Source organism: Xiphophorus couchianus, chromosome 1, assembly GCF_001444195.1.
Source record: "Xiphophorus couchianus chromosome 1, X_couchianus-1.0, whole genome shotgun sequence".
In the NCBI taxonomy this organism is placed as follows: Eukaryota; Metazoa; Chordata; class Actinopteri; order Cyprinodontiformes; family Poeciliidae; genus Xiphophorus; species Xiphophorus couchianus.
The window spans coordinates 21,806,883-21,834,385 of NC_040228.1; the positions used below are offsets into that span (position 1 = coordinate 21,806,883).

The 27,503-nt window shown below is 36.1% G+C and overlaps 1 protein-coding gene and 1 long non-coding RNA gene across 2 annotated transcripts; one reads left to right on the forward strand and one right to left on the reverse strand.

The window, feature by feature from the left end:
• On the forward strand, nt 1-12,030 carry LOC114143659 (translocating chain-associated membrane protein 1-like 1). Its single transcript, XM_028015908.1, has 11 exons — nt 1-409; nt 3,203-3,263; nt 3,370-3,488; nt 4,721-4,837; nt 4,923-4,981; nt 5,288-5,372; nt 5,808-5,878; nt 7,136-7,240; nt 7,320-7,463; nt 7,553-7,713; nt 7,804-12,030. Exons 1-11 carry the CDS (start codon nt 290-292, stop codon nt 7,875-7,877), a joined length of 1,116 nt encoding a protein of 371 aa, XP_027871709.1. The 5' UTR covers nt 1-289; the 3' UTR covers nt 7,878-12,030.
• Nucleotides 12,031-20,680: 8,650 nt separating this feature from the next.
• On the reverse strand, nt 20,681-22,255 carry LOC114154961 (uncharacterized). Its single transcript, XR_003597657.1, has 3 exons — nt 22,007-22,255; nt 20,899-21,218; nt 20,681-20,743 (listed from the first exon to the last, which is right to left on the reverse strand). It is a non-coding gene; the product is annotated as an uncharacterized LOC114154961 (long non-coding RNA).
• Nucleotides 22,256-27,503: the final 5,248 nt, after the last annotated feature.

Genomic DNA, 27,503 nt, shown 5'->3' on the forward strand with positions numbered 1-27,503 from the left:
TACGTCAACTACGCTGGGCGGTTCATGAATGGGGCTCTGAAGTGGGAGGGCCCCTCATCTGACTTTAACAGGCAGGAGGAAGAAAGTGGGTGATGTGCTTTGCTGCGATGCTCCTTCATGACTGTTTTTAAACAGCCCAGCAGCGAGCGATCGTCTGTGTTTGCGGATTGTAGCGGAGGGATCTTCACCCCACAGGGACAGCATCCTTCGGCTGAGACGAACAGGCCAGCGGCCACAGCAGCAGCAGCAGCAGCGGAACCAGAGGGAGGCAGAGTCGTGTCGATGAGCCATGGGGTTCCGCAAGAAAAACAAGAGCCCACCGGTGCTGAGCCACGAGTTTGTGATCCAGAATCACGCCGACATGGTTTCCTGTTTGGCCATGATCATCCTCCTCGGCCTAATGTTTGAGGTACTCGGTGTGTGAGCGGAGCTGTTAGCCGCTGCTAGCTGACGTTAGCTCACATGACAGCAGGGCGCTAGCGTGTCTTCTTCCCTTCTCATGTGTCTCTGATTGCCAAAGAAGATGTGCAGGAGGCCCGCTGGATCTCTCTGCTGATTCACCGCCTTCCACTGTAGCTAACCAATGCTTTGGTCAGCAAGTTGATCAGACTGAATGTCTGTCTGGAGGCTGCAACTAAAGCTGACAAGTACTCCGCCACGGTTGAATAAAACCAAATAGCTTTTCTCTCACTAACCTGTCCCCACCCCAGATGCATCATTCAGACTTCTACGATCAATTTTTAAATTAAACTATTCTCATTATAAGTGTCATTTTTACATACTTAATTTAAAGTGCGACGCACACAACCCACAAGATGTAACTGTGGCAGGAGTGATGTACCTCCTCACTTATTTACCCCTCCAGGCAGCTCCTGGATATCTCTATAGGTCCCAATTATGATCATTTGTGAATTCAGGCTCTTTCAGAGCTGCTTAAATCACACACATGCTGCTAAATGAGCAGGCAGGTATGCTTTGACAGTTTCACTCGGTTGAGGGTAATCTTGACTATATGGTACAGTGGATTTATTGGATCTTACCACCTATTCCCATTCAAACTCCATTTTCTAATTGGTTTCCAACAGAGGTGTGACCAAGTCACTGTGTTGCAAGTCTCAAGTAAGTCTCAAGTCTTTGTCCTCAAGTCCGAGTCAAGTCTCAAGTAAAGACAGGCAAAAGTCGAGTCAAGTCTCAAGTCAGGAACCTTTAATTTCAAGTCATTTCGAGTCGTTTTTATTTTTTATAATTTGCAATTATACATAAAATTCAAATAATAGACCATTTGTTCGTTTTAAAATATGTATTTATCTCAAATGATAGAACATGTGTAGCTGAACACAAAGTATAAAAAACATTTTTAAATTGGACCACTTTATTGCCCAGTTCTGTTAAACTTGATATTCAATAAAAAAAAGAGGAAAATGCTGACATTTCCACAGCACAATACAAAGAACCATAACAGCAGTTTTTTCCTCTTTTCTCTGACCTGTCAAAACAATATATTGTCAATATAATTTCCCAACATAGATGTCTTCAAATACACCAACCATCCTTAGATGATACTAGACCCGGCTCATCATCATGATGGGACAGAGAGACTCTGTTCCCTGTGTTCAGGTCCAGAATCTGCTTTCTGTTCCGGAGCCCCGCTCACTATCCACCGGCTTCCTGAGCTAACACGGTGCACATTATTTGTGGAGGCATTTGAAGGACCGGATTTATGGTAAATAATCACCAATTTAACCCGGAGTACACATGCTAACACGAAGTTAGCTAAAGTCAACTATCTTACAGCAAAAGAAACGTGCCACCTACCGATCTTTGTGAAGCTTCAAATGCCGGACAAAGTTGGACGTCGTGGCATCTCCATCCGATATTCTCTTCTTGCATGTTTTACAAGTTGCAGTTCGTTTTTTAGTCGAAAGTTCATAACCTACGTAGCCAAAAGAAATTACTCACGGAAGCATATTCGAGCGGTTATTTCGTATTTCGTTCCCTGAGCTCTGCAGCTTTGCCGCGTTTTTTTAAACGTCCAAATCCTGTTAATTTGATTGGTTGTGCTGCAGCTACGTACACATACATACATAAGGAGAGAGGAAAACCATAGTGACGGTCTGCGCATATTGATACGGAATGAGTGACATTAATTAATGACGCCACTTTATAAATAATGTGTTTTAAATTTTAAGACTTTGAGTAAAAAATATCAAGTCTTTTCAAGTAAACAGCTTCAAGTCGAGTCAAGTCCCAAGTCAATGGCATGAAAGTCAAAGTCAAGTCCGAGTCTTTGAGCATTTTTTCCAAGTCAAGTCTCAAGTCGTGATTTTAACGACTCGAGTCTGACTCGAGTCCAAGTCATGTGACTCGAGTCCCCACCTCTGGTTTCCAATCTTTCAAATGTTATGTTTTATTATTTCCCACTATATATATATATATATATATATATATATATATATATAATGTGCAGTTAATCTACTAATTGGGATGGGTGGAAATGGGACAGAGAAGAAAATAATTGTGATGGATTTTGAGTAACTTTAAACACACAAAACCCCTAAAATGATCAGAATCAGGCTTCCTTCCAGGCTGGGTTAATAAAAAATATCCATGTTGCACATATAGATGGGGTGAACATAAGCCTTTCTGTGTTTGTTTTTTGATCACCAAAGCTGAAATTTAAGGAGCTAAGATTGTGGAAATATAAGAAAAGTGTTTTTATTTCATTGTCTGCTATTTTAGTTTTGCTATTACTTTTATTATCAAAAATTCCAGTTTGCATATATGGGATTGGAAGGAAAGCTTTTTTTTTTTCTTAAAAGTGACATCAATAACTAAAACTCACATTTAACAAGCTAAAAGCTCAGAAAACTGTTGAATATTTATGTTTAGTGAGAACTGATGTTACTGATGTCTTTCAAAGCAAATAGAGCACTTTGTGTTCAAGGAACATCAGTGGAGGATTGTATTAAAGCAGCTACACAGAATCTTGTCTAATTATAATGATCTAAATCTGTCATGGTGCCAATTTGCATTCATAGGGAAAAAAATATGGATACATTTAATGATACATGGCAGTCTTTAAAAAAACCCCAATTTGGTTTGTATCCAAGGATGCTAAGTAGAGCACAAAGTGATCTTAAAAAACATCAGCGATGAAAACTGAAGCGATAAAATTAATTCCGATTATTTCTTGTCACTCCAGGTCACGGCAAAGTTTGCCATCATGTTCATCACAGTCCAGTACAATGTAACTCAAGTTCTCGGTAAGCTTGTTTGCTGCATTTCTGCTCATTCCTGTTTCTTAATTCCACTTTAATTCTTATATCTTTAGGTTATTTTTTAAATAATCTAATCTCCTTCTCTCTGCAGATGAGAAAAGCGAGCCTGTAAACCTTTACCAGTACGGCCCTAAAGATGTGGCTACAGTGTTTTTCTACCTGCTCATAGCAGTCATCCTTCACGCCTTGATTCAAGAATATATTCTCGATGTGAGTACAGTGAGACACCACTTTTCTCATGAGTTGTTTATCAAAAATGTATGCCTGAGGAAAAATGTCACATATATTTATATTTTCAAGTAACTCATAAGGACTGATGGAAGCTTTATTCGCCTAAAAACATTTTTTTTCTTCTTTTCCCTTTATCCAAAATGATCAAAGCATGACAGGCTGTTTTTATTCAAATATTATAATACAAAAAAAATTGAACATGCTTTAAAGCGTACCTTCTCTCTTCATAAGACTGTTTTCTGTGTATTTATTAAAACGGCCATCAGATGAACCTGTTCACACTTCAGTAATCCAGCTCCTGTTTGAAAGAACCCTTCTCAAAACACTTCACTTCAAAGGGCCGATTCATGAGCTTTGTGATTGGATTTTTCCTATTTTATTTGCTTGCAATCATGCATATGCCTCATTTCCACACAGAAATATGCAATGTACTTTGTTTGCAATGGAATGTTTTAAGATTGTTTTTTAATGTCACACTATTGTTATTAATTTTGGTTGTAATGCTCTTGTTCTGAAAAACATGTTGTTTTTTTTATCAGAAAAAAAATGTCCTCAGGCAGCTTTTGCTTATTTTGTTTATTTATTAATTTGTGCTTCTACTATAACAAATGCAGTTGTTTCAAAAAGAGGTAAAAGAAACTACAGACTATTACATTTTAAAGATCATGCATTATTAAAATTAAGAAAGTAAAAGAACTAACAACACTGTAGATTTTATTGGGGTTTTTTTAAACTGGGTTTTGTAAAGTACTTAGCAGACATTTTATTACCTACAGCAGAGAAGCTTCAGGCTTATCTTATTTTCTTATTAAGGAACCATGCTTTTGGCTTTGTGGACTAATGCAAATTCAAGTGAGTCTACTCAACTTGAAACAAATGAAGCCCAAAACCTTCCTATTATAATCATTTTTGTTTATTTTTTGTTTTGAAGAAAGAGTGTACATGTTGCTCACAAAGTCCGCCAGGAGCAAATTTTTATTTATTAATGTCTGTGTAAAAAAAAAAATGTATTTGGTAAGTTTGAGTTGATTTAGATTATGGAAATTTTCATTTTAACCAGGCCACTACTGGAAGCTGTTAGTTTATTGATTCCAAGTGAATTTCTCTTGAACTTCCCATGCACTGTTCACTCATAGCTGCTGCCCACAGCCGTATAATGATCTGCACTCTGTGTAATTATGTTCGTATTGCGTGTTTATTCTCCATTTCAGAAAATTAATAGGAGGTTGCACCTGTCGAAGACCAAACACAGCAAGTTTAATGAGTCTGGCCAGCTAGCAGCGTTCTACCTGTTCTCCTTTATCTGGGGCTGCAGCATCCTAACAGCGGTACAAGGCTCAGGAGTCACAAAAACATTATTGCATGTCGTACGAGGCTTCGTCTTTATGGGGGTTTTACTTTGTCCTTTGACAGGAGGAGTTTGCAACAAATCCCACTTTCTTATGGGAGGGGTACCCACACACTAACATGGTGTAAGTAAAGATGCCTTTGAGAGCTGTGTGGTATAAGGTCACACTGTGGAATGATGTTAAAAGTTTATTTAAAAGTAACTCTGATGAAGCACAGTTTGAAATAGCTTTCTTCCAGAGTTTTTCCTTTTTTAAACAAAGTGTTCTGTGTCTTTTTTTTTGGTATTCAAAATTTGCTTATTCATCACTGAGCTTGTCTCTGCATTTCTCTGAATTTTAGTTAGTAGTAACAAAATTCTTCTCCATGTATAAAATAAAACTAACGTGTCTTAGTCTCTTGTTTTTTTGCTCAACCTATTTTCTCTTTAGTTTTCAGGTTAAATTCTTCTACATTTGCCAAATTGCCTATTGGCTTCATGCACTTCCTGAGCTGTACTTTCAAAAAGTACGAAAGGTGAGGTTGGCCTGTGCTTATTTTTTATTTTATTTATTTTTAATAACAGCATTTCATCATTATATAATAATAAAAAGATTATTTTTAAGTTTACTTTTATCAAGTTTGTTTAGATTGATCTTTTTGCTTTTTTAAAAATCTCTTTTAAACATATAATATATCAAAGTAAGTTGGGACCAAATAAATGTCTTGGTTTTATTTTTAAATATTTTAATCACCCAGTCATACTGTTTAGATGTGGATATCCCATAAAGCCTTAAAAATAAATGTAATTTTGCCACTTGGTTAATTACAGTAAAACAATCTTTTGACAAAAAAACCCACAAACTCAAATGTGCTTTTGTTTCCAGCTTAGCTGTGTTTACCTACATTTATGCTTATGTGAAATTCTGCTTATACTGACAGTAACTCTCCTTGTCTGTTTAATTTCCATAGGAGGACATCCCCCGCCAGCTTTATTACATTTGCCTTTATGTTGTCCACATCTCTGGTGCCTACATCTTAAAGTGAGTCAGAGGGGTAATTATTTGCTTTGAGACTTTTACAAGAAGAATAATATCTTCATTAAATCAATTCTATGATCTCTAAGCAGCTTCTAAAGAGATAGTTTGAACGATTTTAGTCATTAAAGCTTAACATCCGGAAAACTGCTGACTGACACTAATCTGCTCTCTGTAATTAATTACTTATGAAGTTGTAATAGTTGCTGCGTTACTGCAGTATCCTCTTCTCTGTACATGCACTCATATTATGTTCTTCATTTTTAAAGTCAGGTCAGCCACCTTTTCCTGGCCTGTAGATTTCAACACCAGAAGCTTTCTAAAATCTTTTTGACCTCAGACCTCTCTGTTTCAGTCTTTGGAGTCTCTTCTATGTGTTCATTTTCTTTCCTTCAGCATTATTGATCTCAGATGCAGGGATGCTGCCGAGCCCACAGGCGTGTTCTGTAGTTACTGCTTATGGAAGGTGGTACATTTTAATGCTTCACTTTAGTTGACAGGGTATCCATTCGTCCGTCAGTTCAATCAACCTTCCTTTGAACAATCTATTGATTTGTTCATCCAGCAGTTTGACCATTCAACCATTCACCCTTTTACCAATTTGCCCTCCTGTTCATTCATTCATTCACGTGTCCATCCATTTATCCATCTTCCTAAGCAAGGCAAGTTTATTTATTTAGCAGTACTTAAGTACTTAAAAAGCAACAAACCTTACATTTTTCCATTGTTATCATTAGAAGCATCACAAAATGTTGGAATAAGGACTAAAATTGAATTTGTTTAATAACCAACTTTTCCTTTCTGTTTATCCATCAAAACATCCATCTACCCCTTTGACACTCCATGTGCCAATCATCTTTCCATTCATTATCAAATTATCCATATCTTGATCTCTTCATCTCTCTTTTTCCATCCATGTATCGATGAACCAGAGACTCTTCCAACTCCAGCCTTTGAGGCCTGGAGTTGAATACATCTGCTTTAGTCCATCCACGCATCCCTTCCAACGCATCTGTCCATCTAGTCTATATTTAATTTGACCATTATCCATCTGTTTACCCCTTCATTCTCAGGTTTTTACAGATTCTGTATTCAAAGCAGGACTTCAATAAAAGGGTCTTATTTAACTTTTGTATCGGTACCTTAAAAATGTATCAGAAAAATTCAAGTACAGAAAAGTGTGAAACTTGAGTCTAAAAAATGTGTCGGAACCTGGAAGTTGAGTTTTCCGTCTTCAGCTGATTCTTCCTGTTTGTTTGTCAGCCTCCACCGACTGGGCCTGGTGCTGCTGGTCCCTCACTACCTGGTCGAACTTTTGTTCCACGCTTCACGCCTTTTCTACTTCAGTGATGAGAACAAGCAAAAAGGGTATTTGTTTTAATCTCATTCATTTTTAAAAAAAATATGGGGTAATGGTATTTGACAGTACCGTTTACTTTTGGTCTAGCTTCACCTTGTGGGCGCTGCTTTTTGTCATTGCCCGCCTCCTCACCCTCACGCTGTCAGTGCTGACATTTGGTTTTGGTCTGCCCCGTACGGAAAACCACGGTTTTTCCTTGGCAGAAGGCAACTTTAATGTGCTCACCGTCAGGTATGCCCAAGAAAAAGCTCTCAGTGCTTCAGTGTATACTCAGCAAACATCCAGATGGGAGTAAAATAAAGTAAACTGTATCCTCTCAGGATGACCTGCCTAGCAGCCATCTGTCTGACGCAGGCCTGGATGATGTGGAAGTTCATTAATTTCCAGTTAAAAAAGTGGAGAGAGCACAGCCAAATCCAAGCATCAAAGAAGAAGACAGTGAGCCCAAAGAGCAAGCCTCATAAAAGAGAAACTACCAAGGGTAAGTCTGCACAGATGCAGTGTTTCCTGCTTGCTGCAGCTCAGCTCACCTGCTATAATTACTAATTCTTCACTCAACTCATCTTGCTAGGAGGAGCTGCCAATGGAGTTGTCAAGTCTGAGGATAAAATGTCACCACGAGCAAGAAAAGCCAAAGCTTCATAAAATTGGACAAGCTTGGAGAGATGAGAAAATAATTTCTGATAATGTGACATTACAGGTTGTTTCAGGCTGCAAGGAACCTTTTTAAAAGTTCTCATAACAGTTTAAGGCGGATTCCTCTCTTTGTTTATATTTGCGCTGCAGGAACCATGGCCTCTTTGCAGAGCTGCTTTTAACGAGTGTTTTTAAGATCCTGCTTTACAATATTAGCCCTCCGTCTGCAATCGGGGACATAGGTGGCCCAGTTGCATATAGGTTGGTAGAGTCAGTTCACTTGGTCATTGTCTAGGTTTTAGAAACGCACCCAAACTGTACACAACAGATTTGAAAACATTCACCAAAATGAAGCGAAACAGAAGTTAAGTCCAGTCTTACCTGACTGAGAGGACTTCTAAATAAAATATGCAGGAATTGCAGAAAAAAAATCCTAGATTACACTCATGATGGTGTATCAGGTAGAGAAGCAAGTGGTAAAAATAGACTCAACATTTTAAGTATTTAATTTAGATAGAAGTTTAGAAACCTTAAACTTCCAGGGTTTTTTAAAGACGCTCCAGGCCACTTCATTGCTTCATCAATTCTCACTCCCATTTCTTCTCCATCCACCTCAGTTATCAGGTAGATTGTAATATACGTCCAGGAAACACGACATTCCCTTTAGGAAGTGGTACAACATCAATTCTGTCCTGACATGGTTTTTAATGCTCTTATATTGTGTAAACAGACATCAGCCCTGAATCGCACATTCTTTTTATGGGTTGTAAAGGAGGAGATAAAATTTTAAATTTAATCTTGTATTGCTAATTTAATAAACATAAAATATTTAACATGTCTAAATGCTCATTCATAGCAGAGTTTAACGATACCAATATTTTGAGGACAAATTAACACCATATAAAATTGTGTTACTTTGTAATTAATCATTCAGGCTAATATTTATCAACCACTCAATGTTTTTATCAGTGTGATGTGACTTGGTTCTACCTTGAATTTAAAAGAGCGATGTTTTTATTTAGTTTAGGAAACTACTTATTTAACAGATTTATTTTTTCAGGTTCTTATAGTTTGATTTTTCACTAACTCAAAACGAGAAGATTTCCAGCTCTTTCTGGAAATCTCTCTCTCTTTGACATGGGCCAGTAACATTAGTTCTTACCTTTGTTAGCGGTCCAAAAAGGGTGGAGTGGGATTCAGGCGAAAATGTCTGGTGGAGCTCACAAATGGTGGATCTTCAAAAATAATCTGAATAGTGAACACCAGGTCAACTTGGCTCAGCTTGGTCAGGTTGACCTGGTATGATGGGTCAATTCAAAGTCTCAGTCATGTTGAAGATGTAAAACAATCACTAAGTGACATCGTACAATTTAAGTTTCAGGCAACTTTACAAAACCGGAGCCATGTTTGTCATGGAAGATCCAGGAAAAATTCTCTACTCACTAAAACAATTGAATCTTCTCATAAATCCTCTAACAGGAACTTCTCAATCACACCCAAAAAAGTCTGGTTTGGCCAAAATGGAGAAGGGATGAAATGACCAGCAATTTCAGAAAACTGATGTTTTTTTTTCTTTCTCCCAACTCTGCCTAAGTTATTTAACGCAACATACACACAGAGACTCGGCTCTGATTGTGAGGGTCATTTTATTGTGGCTTTAATTTGGTGAATGTTGCAAGCATAACTAACATTGCCACAATGATCGTCTGGCAACTGCTATGCAATCACTTTTTTTTCTGGCAGTGCAAATGCAAGCAAAAAAAAAAAGTTGTATTTCTTATTACTTTGCTGTATGGGGGATTCCTATAACTATAGGTTCTCCAAGAGTTCTTAGAAAAGTTTGGTCAGAAGAAACATTGCTTCTTACAAAATCTAAAAATGCATCTGCTGTTCTTTTGGGGAAAATGAAACATTTTTGCGCACTAAGAAACCTTTATACGAATCCCCCTCTGGGGTTGAAAAACCCCCTTTCTGAAAATGTCAGTGTTACTGTGAGCTTCAAGTGTTCGTTGTTCATTCGGGTTTGCTGAATGGGGATGTTGCCTGGGCACTGCTGGTTTTGGCGCTTTAACATGATGGATTTAGCTATTTGAAGTGTCCTTTTTGTGTAAAACAGCGATCACTCCTTGGAAAATTTTTTAAAACGGAGTACTTCTTCAGTAATTTCACATGGAATCCCTTCATAATTCCTTACAAAGCCAATACTTTACTTCAGGGGAACATAAAGTGTTCAGTGCACAGATTATCAGCACAGGGTGTCATTTTAACTGTTGGCCTTGTTGTTAAACATTCTGCTGTTTTCCAGGAAAAGATGCAAAATGAAATAAGAGAGGCAAATATTTGTGAACAACAAAGCCTGTGCTGAACTCTCAGAACATTTACTGCCATTATCTGACAGCCTCTGCCATTGAAGTCCGACAAGTTTCAGGATTGAGGCACTTAAATATTTCAGTCACTACTCTGGTATTCAAACCTGGATTGGGGGTTCATCCGGGATGGGAGACCCATCAAGAGTAATCCGTAATCTAACTTGTGATGCTGTATTGTTTGTATACAGTTAAATCTTTATATTGGCATGATGGAAATTATGTTTGCTGGGGATGCATTTTGGTCTTTTCTATGGCAATGCATGATGGTTTCAGGCTAAAGGTTTTTACGGCTAGTTCCTTGTGCTGTTGAGTTTGCATCTTTTACATACTACTACAAACACACAAACATTAAGTGACCTTTTTTAACAACTGCTGCAAGATGTTTCAGTTATTTATTTTTGTCATAAACAACAGAGTTATTATTTTATATGCTTTTAAAAGTTATAACCAGCAAACACAGTGGTACATAGCAACTGCATTTAATCAATCCAAACGAAACAATCTTTCTTCAAGTGTCCTTACAAATGCTGAGGGTTTATATCACTCCTTCTGTTTGCGTTTTTTGCAACCCTTTGGTATCAGGGGACAAGCTATTTACCGCTCACACCATAACTTGCGTCCCATGGTTCAATGGGAGGTGTGTTTGTGAGGGACTGTGTTTTGTATGCGTGTGGGGGTGTTCTCGTGCGTGTACAGTGTTGTTTAGCTCGTAAATTATAACTGGGAATGATGGTTTATTGCTTGTCTTGTTTAAAGGAAAAAAAACATGCCTGTGTGCGGAGCATGGAAAAGTGACAATCTGTTCAATGACTCCTGCCTTTTGTTGGATATTTTTTATTATTTTTTCTTTTCACCACCGGTATTATACTTTTGTTCTGTTCTGGTATGACCTGCCTAAGGCTCCCAAAATGCTTCTGTGTGTAAAATCACTGAATTGTGGATTCTTGTTTTGTTTTTTTGGTTGGTGCGATACTAAATGCTTCTGTGTTTAATGTGTCTGCCCTGCCACTTGGGGCATGCTCTTGTCTCCCTGCTTTGCCTTTTCAATGATCCTGGCAATGCCCATGCAGTCTTTATGATCATGGATGAAGTTTCTGTGCACAAGATGTCCCTTCCCAGGAAAGTCTGAACTAAATGGCTGCTAACAGTTTAGAGACTGAGATCGATTGCTTATAATAGCCATAAATGTTCCATGGTTTCAAAATGTTAACACACATATTAAACATGCTCTATATGCTTTTATTTTAAAAACAAAAGCAACAATTACTCCTACTAATTGTAAAATAATAATCATATATATTACATCTATAATTGGGGATGTCCCAGTCCCGATGAAAGGTACGTTTGTATGGGTGTTTCTATGATTGGGTTTTATTATTTTTTTTAATAATCAACTTTTTGAGTCCTTCATACAACATCTTCATATCTAGTGTCGAGCTACTGTCTGCAATTGCACTGTTTGATTTCCATGCCATTTAAAAAAAAATTAAGCCTCTTTAGTTGAACAAAACTTGAGAAACTTTGCTAGTTTGCATGAAGTTATTTGTTGATAATTTCTGTTTAGCTTCGAAGCCTTTTTCGCCCAAATGGTGTTCTGCTCACAATGGGGAACAATGGCATTACGTTTTACAACTCCAAAAACAATATTTCTGAATAAATATTGAAAAAACTTAGAACTTTTTTCTAAGTTTTTCTTTTAACAATTCCCAGGAAACCCAACAAAATGTTGGGGCAAGTCATTTCGAAACGAAGCCTAAAGATGCTAGTAGCTTAGCATTTAGCTAACTACGCCAGAGGAAAAAAAAAACACGTCAGTAACAACCATTATGTTGAGTCAAAAACGATAAAATTGCTTATTCAACGTGATGCTTTGTTAGTCGCATAGCTTTCTTGGTCAGTTGTGTTATCACTGACCTACAGTCACTGGTTGTGACAAAAATAATTGTTGCTAATCAGAAATGGGAGAATTGGAAGAACAGCAGAAACTAAAGCATCCATACTGGGTTTGCAAACATGTGTATTTACGGAGCCCTCTAGGGGACATGGGGAATTTTTTTTCTTTTGCGTTCCCTCGCAATACTTTTGCGTTACCTCGCAAAACTTTTGCGTTCCCTCGCAAAACATTTGCGTTACCTCGCAATACTTTTGCGTTACCTCGCAAAACTTTTGCGTTCCCTCGCAATACTTTTGCGTTACCTCGCAAAACTTTTGCGTTACCTCGCAATACTTTTGCGTTCCCTCGCAATACTGTACTGGTCAGTTATGCAGCATAATTGAACACTGCCAGCCTTTCTTACGGTGGGCGCCGTACTTTCTGCTTTAATATAAGGTTATGTGAGGTTTTTCCATGAATGTTAGTATCTTTTTGTGAAATATCTGAAGTTTTATATCTTTCTTTAGGATAGAAAGGCACCACAAACCTACGATATAAACAGAAACCTTCCGTAAGTAGGAAAGAAATAAAAATACATTATAATTTGGACTATTTCTGAGTTATTATCGCGGGTAATAAATCATCTGACAGTTTTGATTGTGTCTCTGTTGTGTTCGTAACCTGAATGGTTTAAAGAGCTGCTTTCAGTGCCGCTCCATCTCAGCCTTAACAGACATAAACATGCAGGAAAAAATAAATCGATTTTCAATCAGTGTTTTGCACCAAACAGTTTTTACTGTTAACAAGTTTTTATTATTAAAAACACGACAAACTAATGATGGTAAAGGGCCGCACTGGGTTAACTCTGGGAATCTCATCTGTCCGTTTATCAATCAACTCCAAACCTTTTCTTTGTTCTGTCACAATTATCGATTTATTCCATTTTGATGATCAGGTTCCAAACTTTGCAAGGACTGACCGCCCCGCTCACTGCTTCCTAATACACACAAAGCCAGTATCCTTCCCATTCATACCTGGTGACGTCACGCCCACATCGACACACCCACCACACAAGTGTCAAAGTCGCTGCTCCTGTCATATCAATAATTACTTATTTCATTCATATGGCTCTTACAGAGCCTCAGTGAAAACTTGTTTATTATTATTAACTGTTTGGTGCAAAACACTGATTGAAAATCGATTTATTTTTTCCTGCATGTTTATGTCTGTTAAGGCTGAGATGGAGCGGCACTGAAAGCAGCTCTTTAAACCATTCAGGTTACGAACACAACAGAGACACAATCAAAACTGTCAGATGATTTATTACCCGCGATAATAACTCAGAAATAGTCCAAATTATAATGTATTTTTATTTCTTTCCTACTTACGGAAGGTTTCTGTTTATATCGTAGGTTTGTGGTGCCTTTCTATCCTAAAGAAAGATATAAAACTTCAGATATTTCACAAAAAGATACTAACATTCATGGAAAAACCTCACATAACCTTATATTAAAGCAGAAAGTACGGCGCCCACCGTAAGAAAGGCTGGCAGTGTTCAATTATGCTGCATAACTGACCAGTACAGTATTGCGAGGGAACGCAAAAGTATTGCGAGGTAACGCAAAAGTTTTGCGAGGTAACGCAAAAGTATTGCGAGGGAACGCAAAAGTTTTGCGAGGTAACGCAAAAGTATTGCGAGGTAACGCAAAAGTATTGCGAGGTAACGCAAAAGAAAAAAAATTCCCCATGTCCCCTAGAGGGCTCCGTATGTATTAATTTGATAAAGCCTGAAGCAGGGACTAAATTTCTTTAGTTTCTAAGTTTCTTATTGAGATTACCATAATTTTTTCAGCAGGTTTGAATTAGTTTGTCAATCTTCTGACTAGTAAACTTGATTTTGATCACAACTTGGTAAATTTGTCAGTTATATTTTACATTTCAGTTAACACATTTTACTAAATACATGTATCTTTAAGAAAATTTAAATTATTTACAGTTTAAATATTTCTCCTTGAGGAGTATACAACTACAGCTATTTCTTTTTAAACAAATGAACTTTTATTTTTTTTATTTTCAACTGCTTTAAGCAGCATGTCCTCTAAATGTCGCATCCTCCCATATGCATGCCTTTATTTTTTTTAACAAAAATATCAAATTACATTATAGTTATTCTGGAAGCAAAGGGTTGAAACAATTTTTGTCAAAATTATCAGCAATCAGGACATCCCTAATTATTAGGTATGTTTATGTTATCTATCATATTTATTTTAATTTTACACTAACCTATGTGAAAATATGGGATAAACACTCGTAGCATATGGAGTATAACAAGATGGTAAATTTGTCAAGGTCTTTGCTCCAGTAGCAAACCATCTGTAGTTTCCCCAACAAGGCTGAAAAACTACAAATGGCTACCTAAGGGAAAGTAAAACTGGAGCACAACAATATGTTGTGCTATAAACAGCCACTGAAAACTCCAGTAACTCCAGACATTCATCTGGCATCTTAATGAAAGGTCTTAAAATCTTAGGAAGAGTATGATGGAAACTTGTGTGGTTTTGAAACTGTGACTTTTTAAAACCTTGGTTTACTTTGATTCCCGAAAACGGCGTACAAGGAAGAACACGAGGATCCAAGCTTTAGCAACTTGGGGATTTTTTTGTTGTTGTTGCCTTTTAGAGCAATTTGTGTAACATTTGTGTGGCATTGTCAAGGGAGAAAAGGAAGAGCAGTGGAGTAATATACCAGCCTCTTATTAAACTATTTTAGAAGCAAAATATTTAAAATACAGAGAACTGTACACTGTATTTAATTATGTGTCAGATTTTTAAGCTATTTTTATAAGGGGAGGAAAACTGTTCAAATTGACTGTTTAGTATACACGTGTGAATATTTGTTTTGCATCCATGTTATGAGTTGTTTGGAATATTATTTTTAAATAGAATGACGCTTGCTGAATTGTTAAGTGTATAAACATTGTGGTATGAGTGTAAACTTTATATAACCTATTGGTTTATGTAAAATCATGGCCTTATTAGAGCAAGTTGTACTCTGTTGTATAACACTAAGCTGCAGATGTACATTGCAGCTTTCACAACTACACATTTTTTATAGTTACAATGAGGTGTTTTGTTTTTTTGGAGCAGGAGTTTTAGTATGTGGATTTTTTCCCTGTGAAAATGTATAATGTCCCCCCCTCACTCTGACACAAAACATTAAGTTTAATCTAAGGAGAATAATTCTTGTTGATTGTTTTTGCTTCTTTTTGCATTGTGTGCATTACGCACCACAACACTGCTATTGGTGAAATACAAACTGGACTGCATTTTCATGATTGCTGAAAACTGAAACAGAAAGCAGCAAGGAAATAAATGTATGTGGAGCCTCTCAGTCCTCAACACTCCTAATATATATATATATATATATATTTAAAAAACACTAAACATTAAAGAGGCACATTTATTGTATTGTACTTTCTGAACTGTACCTAATTGTACCAGTTTTTTTTTTATTTGCAGCTTCTTTATAATGTTTTTGTATATTTTCCTTTTGAAATATGTCACTTCTGACCTTCTCTGAAAATATATATAGATAGATATAAATATATATTTATGCAAATTGTTGCTTATTAGTTTTTTTTTCTGTCACTTTTTTTCTGTCATGTTTGAATAAAGCTTTTGTTCACTATCCAAAACTTGAACATATGTTTTTAGCATAATTTTGTCTGATCTCTTCATCGGTCTCCATGGAAACTTGATGGAAGAACACACAAAGTGCACAGAAAATTATGATGGCTGTGAACAATCCAGTTTTTAAAAAGGACCATTGAGGAAAATATATTTTATGCAGGAGACACTCTTGGTGCATTTGCTGTGAAACCCTCTGTTATTTACAGGTTCACTTTGATAAACTAGAAAACATTTGAAAAGTACATATATTTTTGCTTTTTGAGTTACACAGTTTGATATGTTTAAAGTGTTCATTCCTGCTAATTTTTATGTACATTTTAAAATGTGAATCTAAGCATAAGAACAAAACAAAAAATGTTCACGCAAAAGTTTCGCCCTACCAAAAAGCATGTATGCGTGCTGTAGCATATGGACTTCAGCTCATCTTCATTGTTGAGTCTGGTGTCTCTCCTTTTAAGAAATAAATACTCCATAGATTATCTGTGGTATTTAGGTCTGGTGAGTTTGCTTGGAAATCAATCAAAAGGCGTTGGTACCTTTGGAAACACTGGTAGGCGCCAAGTCCTGCTGGAAAATGAAATCAGCAGTTTTATAAAGTTGTGAACAGATGGAAGTATGAGGTGCATTGGACCAAGTCCAACATAATGACACACCACCCTAAATTATTACTGACTACAGAACGTCCCACTGAATCCTGAATAACTTGTGAATATGTCATTTCATTACTGATTCTTTCCCAAAGTATCAAAACGACTTTGTTTCACAGTCCTCGCCAGACTGCGGTTATCCCTTGTCGCTTGTGTACTTTTTTCTTCCACTCAATTGTCCCTTTAATACATTTTGATTCATCCCTCTGGGAACATCTGCTGCTTTGGCAATGACCTTCTGTGACCTCTTTGTTGGACAACTGTCAAGTTAGCAATCATCCTCATAACTTTGTGGGGCTTAATTTACATAATGAAATTTCTCATTTATTCATTTTAGGCAATGTTTATTTTTTCAGAGTAGCTAAATATTTGGTTTTTATTAACTAAGCCATAAATAACAGCTATTTATCTTCAACACTGCAAAAACATAACATTTTACCAAGTTTTTTTGTTCTAGTTTCTAGTGCAAATATCTTGGAACACTTGAAATAAGGCAAAACTAACTTATACACAACTTTTCAGTAAGCCATAGAAGATTGTTTTAAGTAACTAATTCCCTAATATTTTAAGAAGTACTAGTTTGATTACTTCACTTACAAGACATGTTTCCTATGTTATAGGTGAAATAACTAGTCATTTTTAATCAATATTAAGAAATTATTCATGTAAACCAAGCTTAAATATGTTTTGAAAAGGTATTTGTAAGTTAGTTTCTTTTATTTCATGTGTACTAGACGCTAGACACTACACTACACCTTAAACACTTTAAAAAACAGGTGTTATTATGTTACCAATATACACATATGGTTGTATTTACAAGTTTCACATTTTCAGTAGATTTGCTGAAATATTTTTTTTGATGCAGCTGTATTCCAGGATGTGTCGACCTTTGCCTAGTATGTGGGATGGGTTTAAAAGGTCAGTAATTGAGAAGGAAAAGTGGACAGCCGTCTGTTTGTTTTACCTAAATACCACCAGGGGGCAACGCGGAGCTGCTTGCCTGAGGGACACAGGCAGTCTTAGGGCATAGCTGCAAACAAACCTGCATTAATAAATCAGTACTCAGTGGCAGAAAGACAGAAACGTTGTTCTATGAAAAAATATTTTGCACATCACCCTCACACAGACAGAAGGGCCAAAGAAGCAACAACAATGGTCTGAAAAATATCTTAATCTGGATATAATCCTGTTTTTCAGGCAGAAAATCTACACCTTCCTGCTTTTTGACAACTGGAGCATTGGAAATCTGACATCCATGAAGGCTGAAGAAGAATCACAGCACAGACAAGAGACACCTGCAGCTCCCAGCCCATGCATTGTGTTGTTTCAGACTAATGGCTTTTCTCCAGCCGATCAGACAGCTTGATGGATCAGAGGGAACCAGAGAGGCAGGCCGAAGCTCTGCAGGGTTAGCGCAAGGACAGGAGTTCACTAACATGCTCTCCATCACTGCACAGGCGCTCGCTGATGGCTGCATCCTAAACCCAAACATACAGTGCTGGAATATTCTCGAGGTGGTCCCAAAATGCAGGGGAAAAAAAGTTTAAAAGCAGGGACCGAGTGAGACATTCTTTGTTTACCCCCCTCCGTCCAATGAGGATAAATGTCCCGCTGAATCGTCAGTATTATGTGTAATTTCCATATAAATTAGCTTCATTAAACTGGGAGTACTTTCTTGTTTAACGAAGCTCATTTGGAATTCTGTATTTAATAAGACATGTAATCCCAGACTTGCAGACTAATAGCCAACAATTAGCAGGACAGGAGCTTGTGTGTGTGAGAGTAGGGAGAGAAAGGGAGAGAGCGTTTAATCTCTCAGAAGTATTGTAGCCCTTCAGTGTTATTATCATTGATTGTCCCAAATAGGAAAATTGGACAGCAGCTGCTTTCCCAGTCTGGTTTATTTATGGTGATCCACCTAGCTTGAAGACATAAAAATGCTCAGAACCCTCCTGGTCATTTAAGGGGGAGCAGAAAAGGGAAGTGTGTGAGTGAGGTGTGCTGTAGAGCAGGTGCAGACTGATGAAAGGGGAGGGCATAGATGGGATGAAAACATCTGGAAGGATCTAATGAGCATTAATGAAGAGTGGCCAAAATGATTTTTAAAGACGAAATATCAAGCCAATGCTTTGATAAGAATGCTGCTGAATAACAGACTGGGTGATGAGAGTTTTTAAACCCCTTGTTTGTTGGATCCAGGAAATAAAGCTCGTGCATAACAGGTAAGAAGCTGAAATGTGACAAAAGAGGTAATGTTTAGAGTCACGGATAAAAACAAGGCCATAGTAAGAAAGTAAAAGACAGTCTTCAAATAAAAGATATAAATACCTGTGTCCCACTAGTAGTTTACATCTCTGCACCATTTGGAGTTTGCATGTCTACAGTGCATTGTAAAGAATTCTTACCCTGGAAATTGTTCAGATTATGTCACTTTGCAAAAAATTTTTATCGGGTAGATCAACGCAAACATGTGCATTAATTGTGCAGTGTAGGGAAAAGGAAACATGGTTTTCATTTTTTTAATTACAATTATTTTTATGAACGAAAATTTCAAATGATAAGCATGAATATCTATTTGTTTTAACTCACCTACAGCAGTAAACCTTTTCTGTACGTCAGCTTTGTACATCTGGAAAGTGATTTTTTTTTTCTCACTATTTATTTGTTCAAAAAAGAAAAAAGCAAATAGTGATTAGGTTTGAACTTTGACTGGGGCATTCAAGCTTTACTATGATTTGATCAAAACCATATTCTTGTATCTCTGGTTGTGTATTTAAGATTGTTTGGACAGCAAAACTCCAGCTACTGGAAATATCCTGAATTCATTGTGGAGAACTAGTTTTCCACTACAAATAGCTTTTAGGCTTTCAGCCTGTAAGTCTAAAAGTTACTATTTTGTCTCATTTAATCAAAACACCTTCTTTGTTGGTTCCTTCATTTTTTTAAAGCAAATTACAGACAGGATTCTTTATGATTTTCTTTCATTGCTGACTTTCTTCTGACCACTTTGAGCTGTTTAGTTTATCCAATCTAAAACACTCAGGCACACATTATAGTTGGTACAGACAAAACTCCAAGTACAAATCAAAGAAATTCAAAACAAAGTCAATTAAAAAATAATTAATAGGTGTTGTATAAATCTAAAAGGTGGAGGCTGAAACTACTCAGATTATATGTGTTTATGTGTTAGTTAAATATACAATTTTGACTCTTCATAGCTTTAGTTTATAAGAAAAATTAACAGAATACATCAACAATTAAATCCAGACTAGAGAAGAACCTTCATGCCCACAAAAAACAGAAATATTTCAATTATATTTCCAATATTCAAGTCCCTTTACAGTTTTCAGTCATTTTATATTTAAATTCCCAATACAGACAAATTTGTAGAGTGCATAACTTCAAAAATATTTGTTGACATAATTGTTAAAAGTTTACCAATTGTGACTTTTGAGGGTTGTTGTTCAGTTTGGAAAGTATATTAAAGTTAAGAGGGGACTAATTTCAAATTTACACCATACTTTTCAACATGGTTCGTAAAAAACATGTTGAAAACCATCAATTTCCTGTTATTTTACAGTCCCACTCTACTTAATGTTCTATCAAATAAAATGTTAATAAAAGGTAATAAACCTGTCATTTCAATTTGACTAAAAATGTGAAAAAGTAAAAAATGTTAAGGGATATGAAGGAGAACAATAGAGAGGAGAATAATAGAGAAAAATAAGTTTAAACAGCACTACTTTTGTACAAAAGTTCATTTATTGCAGTAATTATATAGAAAATGTTTTATTATATTAATTTTCATATGACTTTTTTTTTCACGTACCTGTCAACATATTTTTCTCTGTCCTTACATTTATTCAAAATACTGTATAATCCATGGGTGTCCAAAGTCGGTCCTCAAGGGCCGGCATCCTGCATGTTTTAGTTCTCCCTGGTTTAACGCACGTGGATCAAATGATGGCTCATTAGAGGCCTAAGAGGAACATTGACTTGCTGAAAGGTTGTTACTACCACCAGGGAGAGAATAAAACATGCAGGATGTTGGGCCTCCAGGACCGACTTTGGGGACCACTGGTATTCAGTTCCAACAATGTGTATGATATTGCATCAAAATGTATATTAGCAAACTTTAACATTATTTGAAGGTTATTCTAGAAAACATAGTACATATAGAATTTTAAATCAAAAGTTTAACAGACTGAGGAAAGCAAAATAATAATAATTACACACCCATTATAAAGATGCATGGGGTGCTTGGCAGGTCAAGATCAGGACTTTCTGGATGCAGCAGCTAAGGAGAGAAAAGAAAATATACACAAAATAGAGAAATGTAAATACCAAAGCATGTAAATCTTCTAATAATGGACGGAACTAAACAGCTAATGTTTACAAAAAATAATTGTCAATATTTTTGGACAAAAAGAAATGCTTACAGTGTAAATTTACCTCATTTTGACAAAATAGTTGGGCTGGTTTCTCCTTGAAGAATTTTGCGATTCCACTAATCACCTGGACAGCATCACTTCCTGGAATATCCACCCCTCTGGACCCAAGGAAGTCCTTTATTGTCTTTTCTTTCTTTGACAATTCCTCTGCCAGTCTGGTTTGTACTGGGAAGCCAAGAAGGGTGGTTGTGTGATCAAACAGGTGGATTGCTTCAAAGAGAAAAGGCCAGTCTTCTAATAACTTGCTGATGGAGTTTCCTCTGTTGATTGCTGCTCGCTGGATGCTATAGGTTTCAGCCATCATTCTTCGAACATCAGACTCTGGAAAATGAAAATGAATTATGTATATCAGTTTTTGGGCCTCCTAATGCTCATTCCCTTTTTTTCTTTCAGAAATATGTAAATTAATTGTCCATATCCTGACTGACTTCAAAACAAATTTATCACTGGCTGAAAAAGATAATGTTCAAACAAAAAACGAACCGGAAGAGAACAAAGCTGGAGTCTGGACGTAAAAACTATCCTGTCAAAGTAAGAAAAAAAAAAAACCCACCTGCGTCTCACACCCAGGTTATCAAATTGTGCTTAACAATTAAAATAACTACAGCCTGACATTTAAGAATAAGCACAAGCAGTATGACGCCATGAACTGCTAACTTTCACGCGCCATTTATCAACAGTTTGGATATTGAAAAGAAAAAAACGCATAACACCAAAGGCTAAATCAAGAAAACTCACAGCAGACGACGACTGTCATATATATCAATAATTTGGGGGGCTATGTGAGACACATTCTTATTAAGATGGTCGAAAAAATCAAGCTAGCAAGTTCCTCAAGAGATAAATGCAAAAATGGGCGCCGTACTTGGAGTGTGGGAAAAAAAAGAGAAAAGCGGTCACCGTTATAAATAACCTCGTCTTACTTTTACATTTCAGAACCAAAAACGGTATTTTAAAAATATGAGTAAAAACATTTTTAGTAAAACGAATGCAAAATTATACCGTATTTACAAGAAGATAGCGGTTCGCCAGTCTGAAATATTATCTATACTAATACTATGTTTTGTTTTTTTAATTTAAAAAATGTTTATTGATTTACTTTACATTACCCCAGAGGTGCCAAAAACCGATTACTCCAACTTCTAAGTCCAACCTGGGTCCAGGATACACATTCAGTGTCGGAGAGAGAGCTTTGAATGGCTACAGAACAAGATTTTGCGCTTCGTGCAGGTTCTTGTTCCCATGATGCAATGCGCCAAATTGAAAATACGGGAAAAATACCTGTAAAATGTAAAAACGGAAAATTCCTTCAAATTTCTACTGTACATTTTACCGTTTTTTTACAGTTTTTTTTTACAGTGTGGAAATGACTCATTAAAATGTTAATTTAAATGTTTTCAGAGCTGGGTTTATGTGATGGGAAAGAAACATTAGCACAGTTTTGTAAATATTCTTTATATAATGTGCTGAATAATTGTGAAGTAGAAGGAAAAAAAAATGCAGTTAAATTTATTTGTGAACCTCTGGAGGCTGAAAATTTCCCCATTTTTCTTTTCAAAATAGCTCAAACGGAGCTCAATTTCCACTTGTTCAAACCATTTTCATACAGCAATTTGTTCTTAACTCAATACTTGGCCATCTCATTTGAATTTTTATTGAATAACACCTTTAAAAACAATCGTGCCCCAAAACAGGCACAGAATGAATATATATTGAATGCCAGCAGATAAAAACAGATCAGATTATGCAAATGCACGATGCTGTTTTGTTAATCAGATCACCAAGAGGTTTTCATTGGCCTTTTCAATCTGATTTAACAATAAATCTTATAAAGCCAGATCAGCTCAGTCTGTTCTCATGCAGCTGGTTACAACCTGTTTTAAATTGTTGTTGAATAGCACACAAAGCTAATATTGGCCTGGAAGGAACGAAGATACTCCTGTCTTTCTGGGGTTGTTTTTTAATAATAGCTACTCCTGTTTAAAGGACATTTCCTCTCTGGAATTGGACCAAATTACTTCTTTTACTATTTCAGTGTTTTGAAACTGATCCATTGTCTCTAGCATTTGATAAACAGTTATTTTAAATACATCTCTGTTAATTCATAAAACAAAACATAAAACTTACAAAACATCAGCAGCATGTACATCCCAACTCTGGTGGGTTTCTATTTTCTGCTACATGCATAACTAATATGTTTGTCATGTAGAAATATAATATCCACTAAAGCAGTTATTAATCTGGTAGGTGATGCTGAACTGCTATTATTTTGGACATAACATAGAAATATGAAATACAACTCCATGATTATCTGAAGCTAACTATGATGAGCTAACGATGCTCTTTCTATACCAGCAGGAAGCGGTGCAACAACAGGCTGTGGATCTGGAAGGTGAGCACTTAACAAGCACACACACATGTACGACAGCACGGTTCAGTCAGTAAATGGGACAGCTGACAGCACCAGGTCACATGAATTACAGTCTCATCAATCTTTTTGTTGCCTAAACCCTCTTGGCACCCAGTTTGTGCATTGAGATGGTAAACACACAGTCCCAGACGACATCTTCCTTTGTCAGTCGTTGCATTTCCATTCTGTTTTTTTTTTTTTTTTTCACAAATAGCAACTTTATGGTCCCCTGAGGCTATCAGGCGAACAATTTAACAACTGCGCCCATTTCTGCTTTAACTGCTCAATCATGTTGTATTGATTTTGCATTGCAGGATGCTGAGAGAAAAACAGAAATGAAGTTTGTCTGTAATTTGAACCCCTCCAGACTTCACGTCCACTGGGAGGGACATGCCTTTAAATCTCTGAGTGCCTTTAAATCTCGAGTAAGAACACACCTCTTTAGAGTTGTTTATGAAACATAATCAGTGAAACATTAATCAATATTTTGATGTCTAATGATGACACTTGACAATTATTGACTGTGTGTTCTACAACTTTGTATTTTTTGTGTGTGTGTTTTTATGATGTTTTAAAATTGTGCTATGCAAATAAATTTGATTCATTTATTGTTGATTTAAGCTGCATTTTGCATTTGAACAATGCTCGCTGTTGATCGGTTTCTTATTGACCAATTAATCGCACAAGGCAAGAATAGAAGTAAGCATTCATTTACAACCAAAAATATCAATTTAAATTCATGGTATATTTTAAATTTAAATTCATAGTAAAACATATTTTTGAATGTCCATCCAAATGGATACCAGGAGTTGGACTATATTAGACGTAGTGTTACCATCTATAAGCATTTTAATGCTTTTTCCTGATTTCACAGTAAGTTTTACTTTTTAAGTTTTTTAGAGCATAAAACCTCAGACTTTATTGAACTGCTTGTAAAAAAATATTATTATTTTCACTTTAATTTCATGCTGAAGAGGAGTAAAACTCAGTTGGCTAAACAGCTGAAAAGAAATTAAGTCTGAATGGGTTAAAATGGGAGTTGAGCAATAACCTTAGTCATTAGTTGAGACATTGCAATTATTATTTTCCCATTTCTCCTACATTCATTCTGTGTATATTTTTATCCATGTTACCATTAAAAATGGGGCTTCAAATTATCATTTTAATAACAAACAGCTTAATTAAAAAAAAAACAACCCAACAACAACTGTGGACTGATTTGTCAGGATATTTGAAAAAAATAAGTAATAAAACAGAAAACAACATGAAGTTCTGTTCAAAAATGTCATCTTAGGTTCGGTTTTGTTATGTTTTCACCTGAGGGCCACTTGAGAAACGCCTTGGGCTGGAGACAGTTTTCTACAGGCCAAGCTGATGTTTTGAAATGTTGTGTTTTATCTTATTAGCAGCACAAAGCCAACCTGCTCTATGTCCTGTCTCATTATGAGAATAATTAGCCCTATATTTAGTCACACAGCTGACCATTCAAATTAACTCCACATACAAATCTGCCAGTGCGCTCTGCATATGTTTCTGCACACATCCAAGCGTGAATGTGCATGCGTGTGTGTGTGTGTGTGTGTGTGTATCCGTGCATGTTGGGAGGTGTTCCACCTCCTTCCTGAAGGCTCGTCACTACCTGTTTCGAATTTTAAACAGCTTCCTCGTTCCTCTCACCTTCCCGCAGCTCTCTCTGCAGTCCTCTAGATTCTCACGGAAAAAATGTCTCCATAATAAAATATTTTCCACCTAACAAAACACTGCCACACTGAATCCAACCTTAGCATCTAAAGAAATGAAAACAAACTGGATCAAATCAACTTTATTTTCACATTCAAGATGAAATATCTGACCATAGCGCTATTAACCATCCAAAATAAGCAAATGGAAACATTAGAATAAAGAAAACTGCAGAATGGCTCAAATATGAATGATTAAAAATATACAAAGAGAAACATTTATTTTGAGTTGTTTTTAAAAGCATCTGTAAATGAAGCACTTTTTACGGACATTTGGAGGCTGAAAATGTATGAGGATGAATCTAAATATAACTGCTCAGGTGACCTAACAACTCTAGTGCACACAAAAAACTTCAGATTTGCCCTTTCAACTGCAAAACTGCTTTTCCTTCAAATGTCCTTTATGAATTATCTTTTTGTCTTTATTTAAATCATCATTTGAAAACGGCATTTTGTATTTACTCAAGTTAAAACAACAATTTGTTCAAGGATCTGAAACACAAGGTTGACAGAAAAGAAAAAAAAGATAGAAAAATGAAGCGCTGATAAGAAATTTAGGTCTCTGTTCTATTAATGATTAGCTTTAGATGCCTCTGGGTTTTTGACTGAAATGTTCATTTTTTTCCCCCCTGTGAAATAATCCTGACAAACAAATGTTGCTTCGTTTTATGTGGAAGTTCAAAGGAAAGCGTCCTGACCTGTCAGAAATAATCCTTCAGACTGATTTCTGATAGGTCATGATTGATTGGTACTTAATTTAACGCAGCTTGAAAATGCTCCACAAGGAGTCAAAATAAGGAAAAGACCATCAGAAATATTTCTGTGGGGAGGCCTATAATAAGCTTACAGAGTTGATTTTTCTTAAAATCAAAAGTTATAAGTGAAATACTCTGTGAAAAATGAATCAGTTTTTTTATATTACTATCAATGAATAATTTACTTAAATAAAACTCTTATATCTTGAAATGTTCCTTGTAGGTTAGTTTTGTCTAATTTTAAGTGTGCTAAAATATTTCTAATAGAAACTCGAGCAAAAATACTTTTTAAGTTATTGTGTTTTTTTTCAGTGTACTCTGGTGTGTTCTAATTTATTCCTCTCCAGAAATTAGATTTTGTTTCAATGTTCATTTCTAATATATTTTCTTCCTTTTTTGTTATTTATTTCTCAGTCTAGTTAAAATGTAGATATTAAATACTAATTCATCCAAACATCTTAGAAAAACACAGATTGTCCAAAATGTTTCAAGTGGCTGTAAATCTGTCATCTACATTGTAACAAAACTAAATGTTGTTCTTTATGGAAAACTCAACTATAATAAGCATGTAATGAAATGTAATGTAATAAAAATGTAATTAGTCAGTTTGCATGTGGGCTTTGGGGTTTATTATATATATATTTCAACTTTGTCAAAATCTGTTGAGGTGACAGAAAAATTTTAGAGAAAATCACCCAACAAGTAATATTAGCAAATACTATTGCTGAAAGCACTCAACCGTTCAGTAAATACTTATCAGTGAAATTAGTTAAAACAACAGGTTTGAGAAATGTCCCAGAAGAGCCTTATTTTAACGTTGCAATCAGGACTTCAGAGCTAGATCAAAGCGAGCTAAATGTCCATTAGAAAGAATCAAACTATCTAGGTGTTTTGTATTTATAAACATCTTTGCCAAAAATGTTCCTCTTAAAATTGTTTCGCCATAAAATAAAACCCAAAAGAAACAAAAAAAGTAAAAAAAACTAAATAAAGCAGTAAGATGCATAGTTATTAGAAATAAAAAAAAATCAGATTTTGTATAAGCCACTGCAGCACTGCTCTAGATGAAGAAACTTCATTTTCTTTTTTGTTGCATGACAGAAATTGTTCAACAGGATGGCAAATAACTCACTTCAGCATGATAAATAGAAAGATTGGCTAATTAATTATGCAATGGTGTAATTGAATTTAGCACCAGATTCACTTCTTTCCACAGGTGATGGATTGACAGATCAGCAGTAATGCAAGCCAGTGGGGGTGAAAAAAGAGCTCAACCTAACAGTGAACATCTCAGATTAGCAGTTCACCTATTTTTCTAAGCTCGCCTACAGTTCAGACATATTTATTGAGACAGAAACAAAAACGAATACAAGCAGCTGAACAGTACTTCTTCCTCTAGTGTGGCGATGCTTAGACTCAGAGATAAGAGCTGCTGCTTCTCTGCATTCACAGGGTCAGTCAAGCTGGTTCAGAGTTTGATTACAATGCCACTGACCCTTGGCGGGGTTTTTTTTTTCCCCACTGGGAGGCGACCCCAAACCAGACCCAGAGCTCAACTTGAATAACCTTTCTGACTGTAACTCCTCCAGTCAGATGTTGTTCTAAATGTTTCTAAAACTTCTTCCTCAGGGCAGGAGCCAGAATCCTCAATTAATTATAGGAATAATTCAAAATAAAACAATGTTTCTCCATCTCTTTGACA

What these genes read in the sequence shown, in the direction of transcription:
- LOC114143659 (XM_028015908.1), top strand. Translation starts at nt 290, where the DNA reads ATGGGGTTCCGCAAGAAAAACAAGAGCCCACCGGTGCTGAGCCACGAG. An exon ending in TCCTCGGCCTAATGTTTGAG is followed by an intron (nt 410 to 3,202) that starts GTACTCGGTGTG and finishes TTGTCACTCCAG; the next exon opens with GTCACGGCAAAGTTTGCCAT. An exon ending in CAATGTAACTCAAGTTCTCG is followed by an intron (nt 3,264 to 3,369) that starts GTAAGCTTGTTT and finishes TTCTCTCTGCAG; the next exon opens with ATGAGAAAAGCGAGCCTGTA.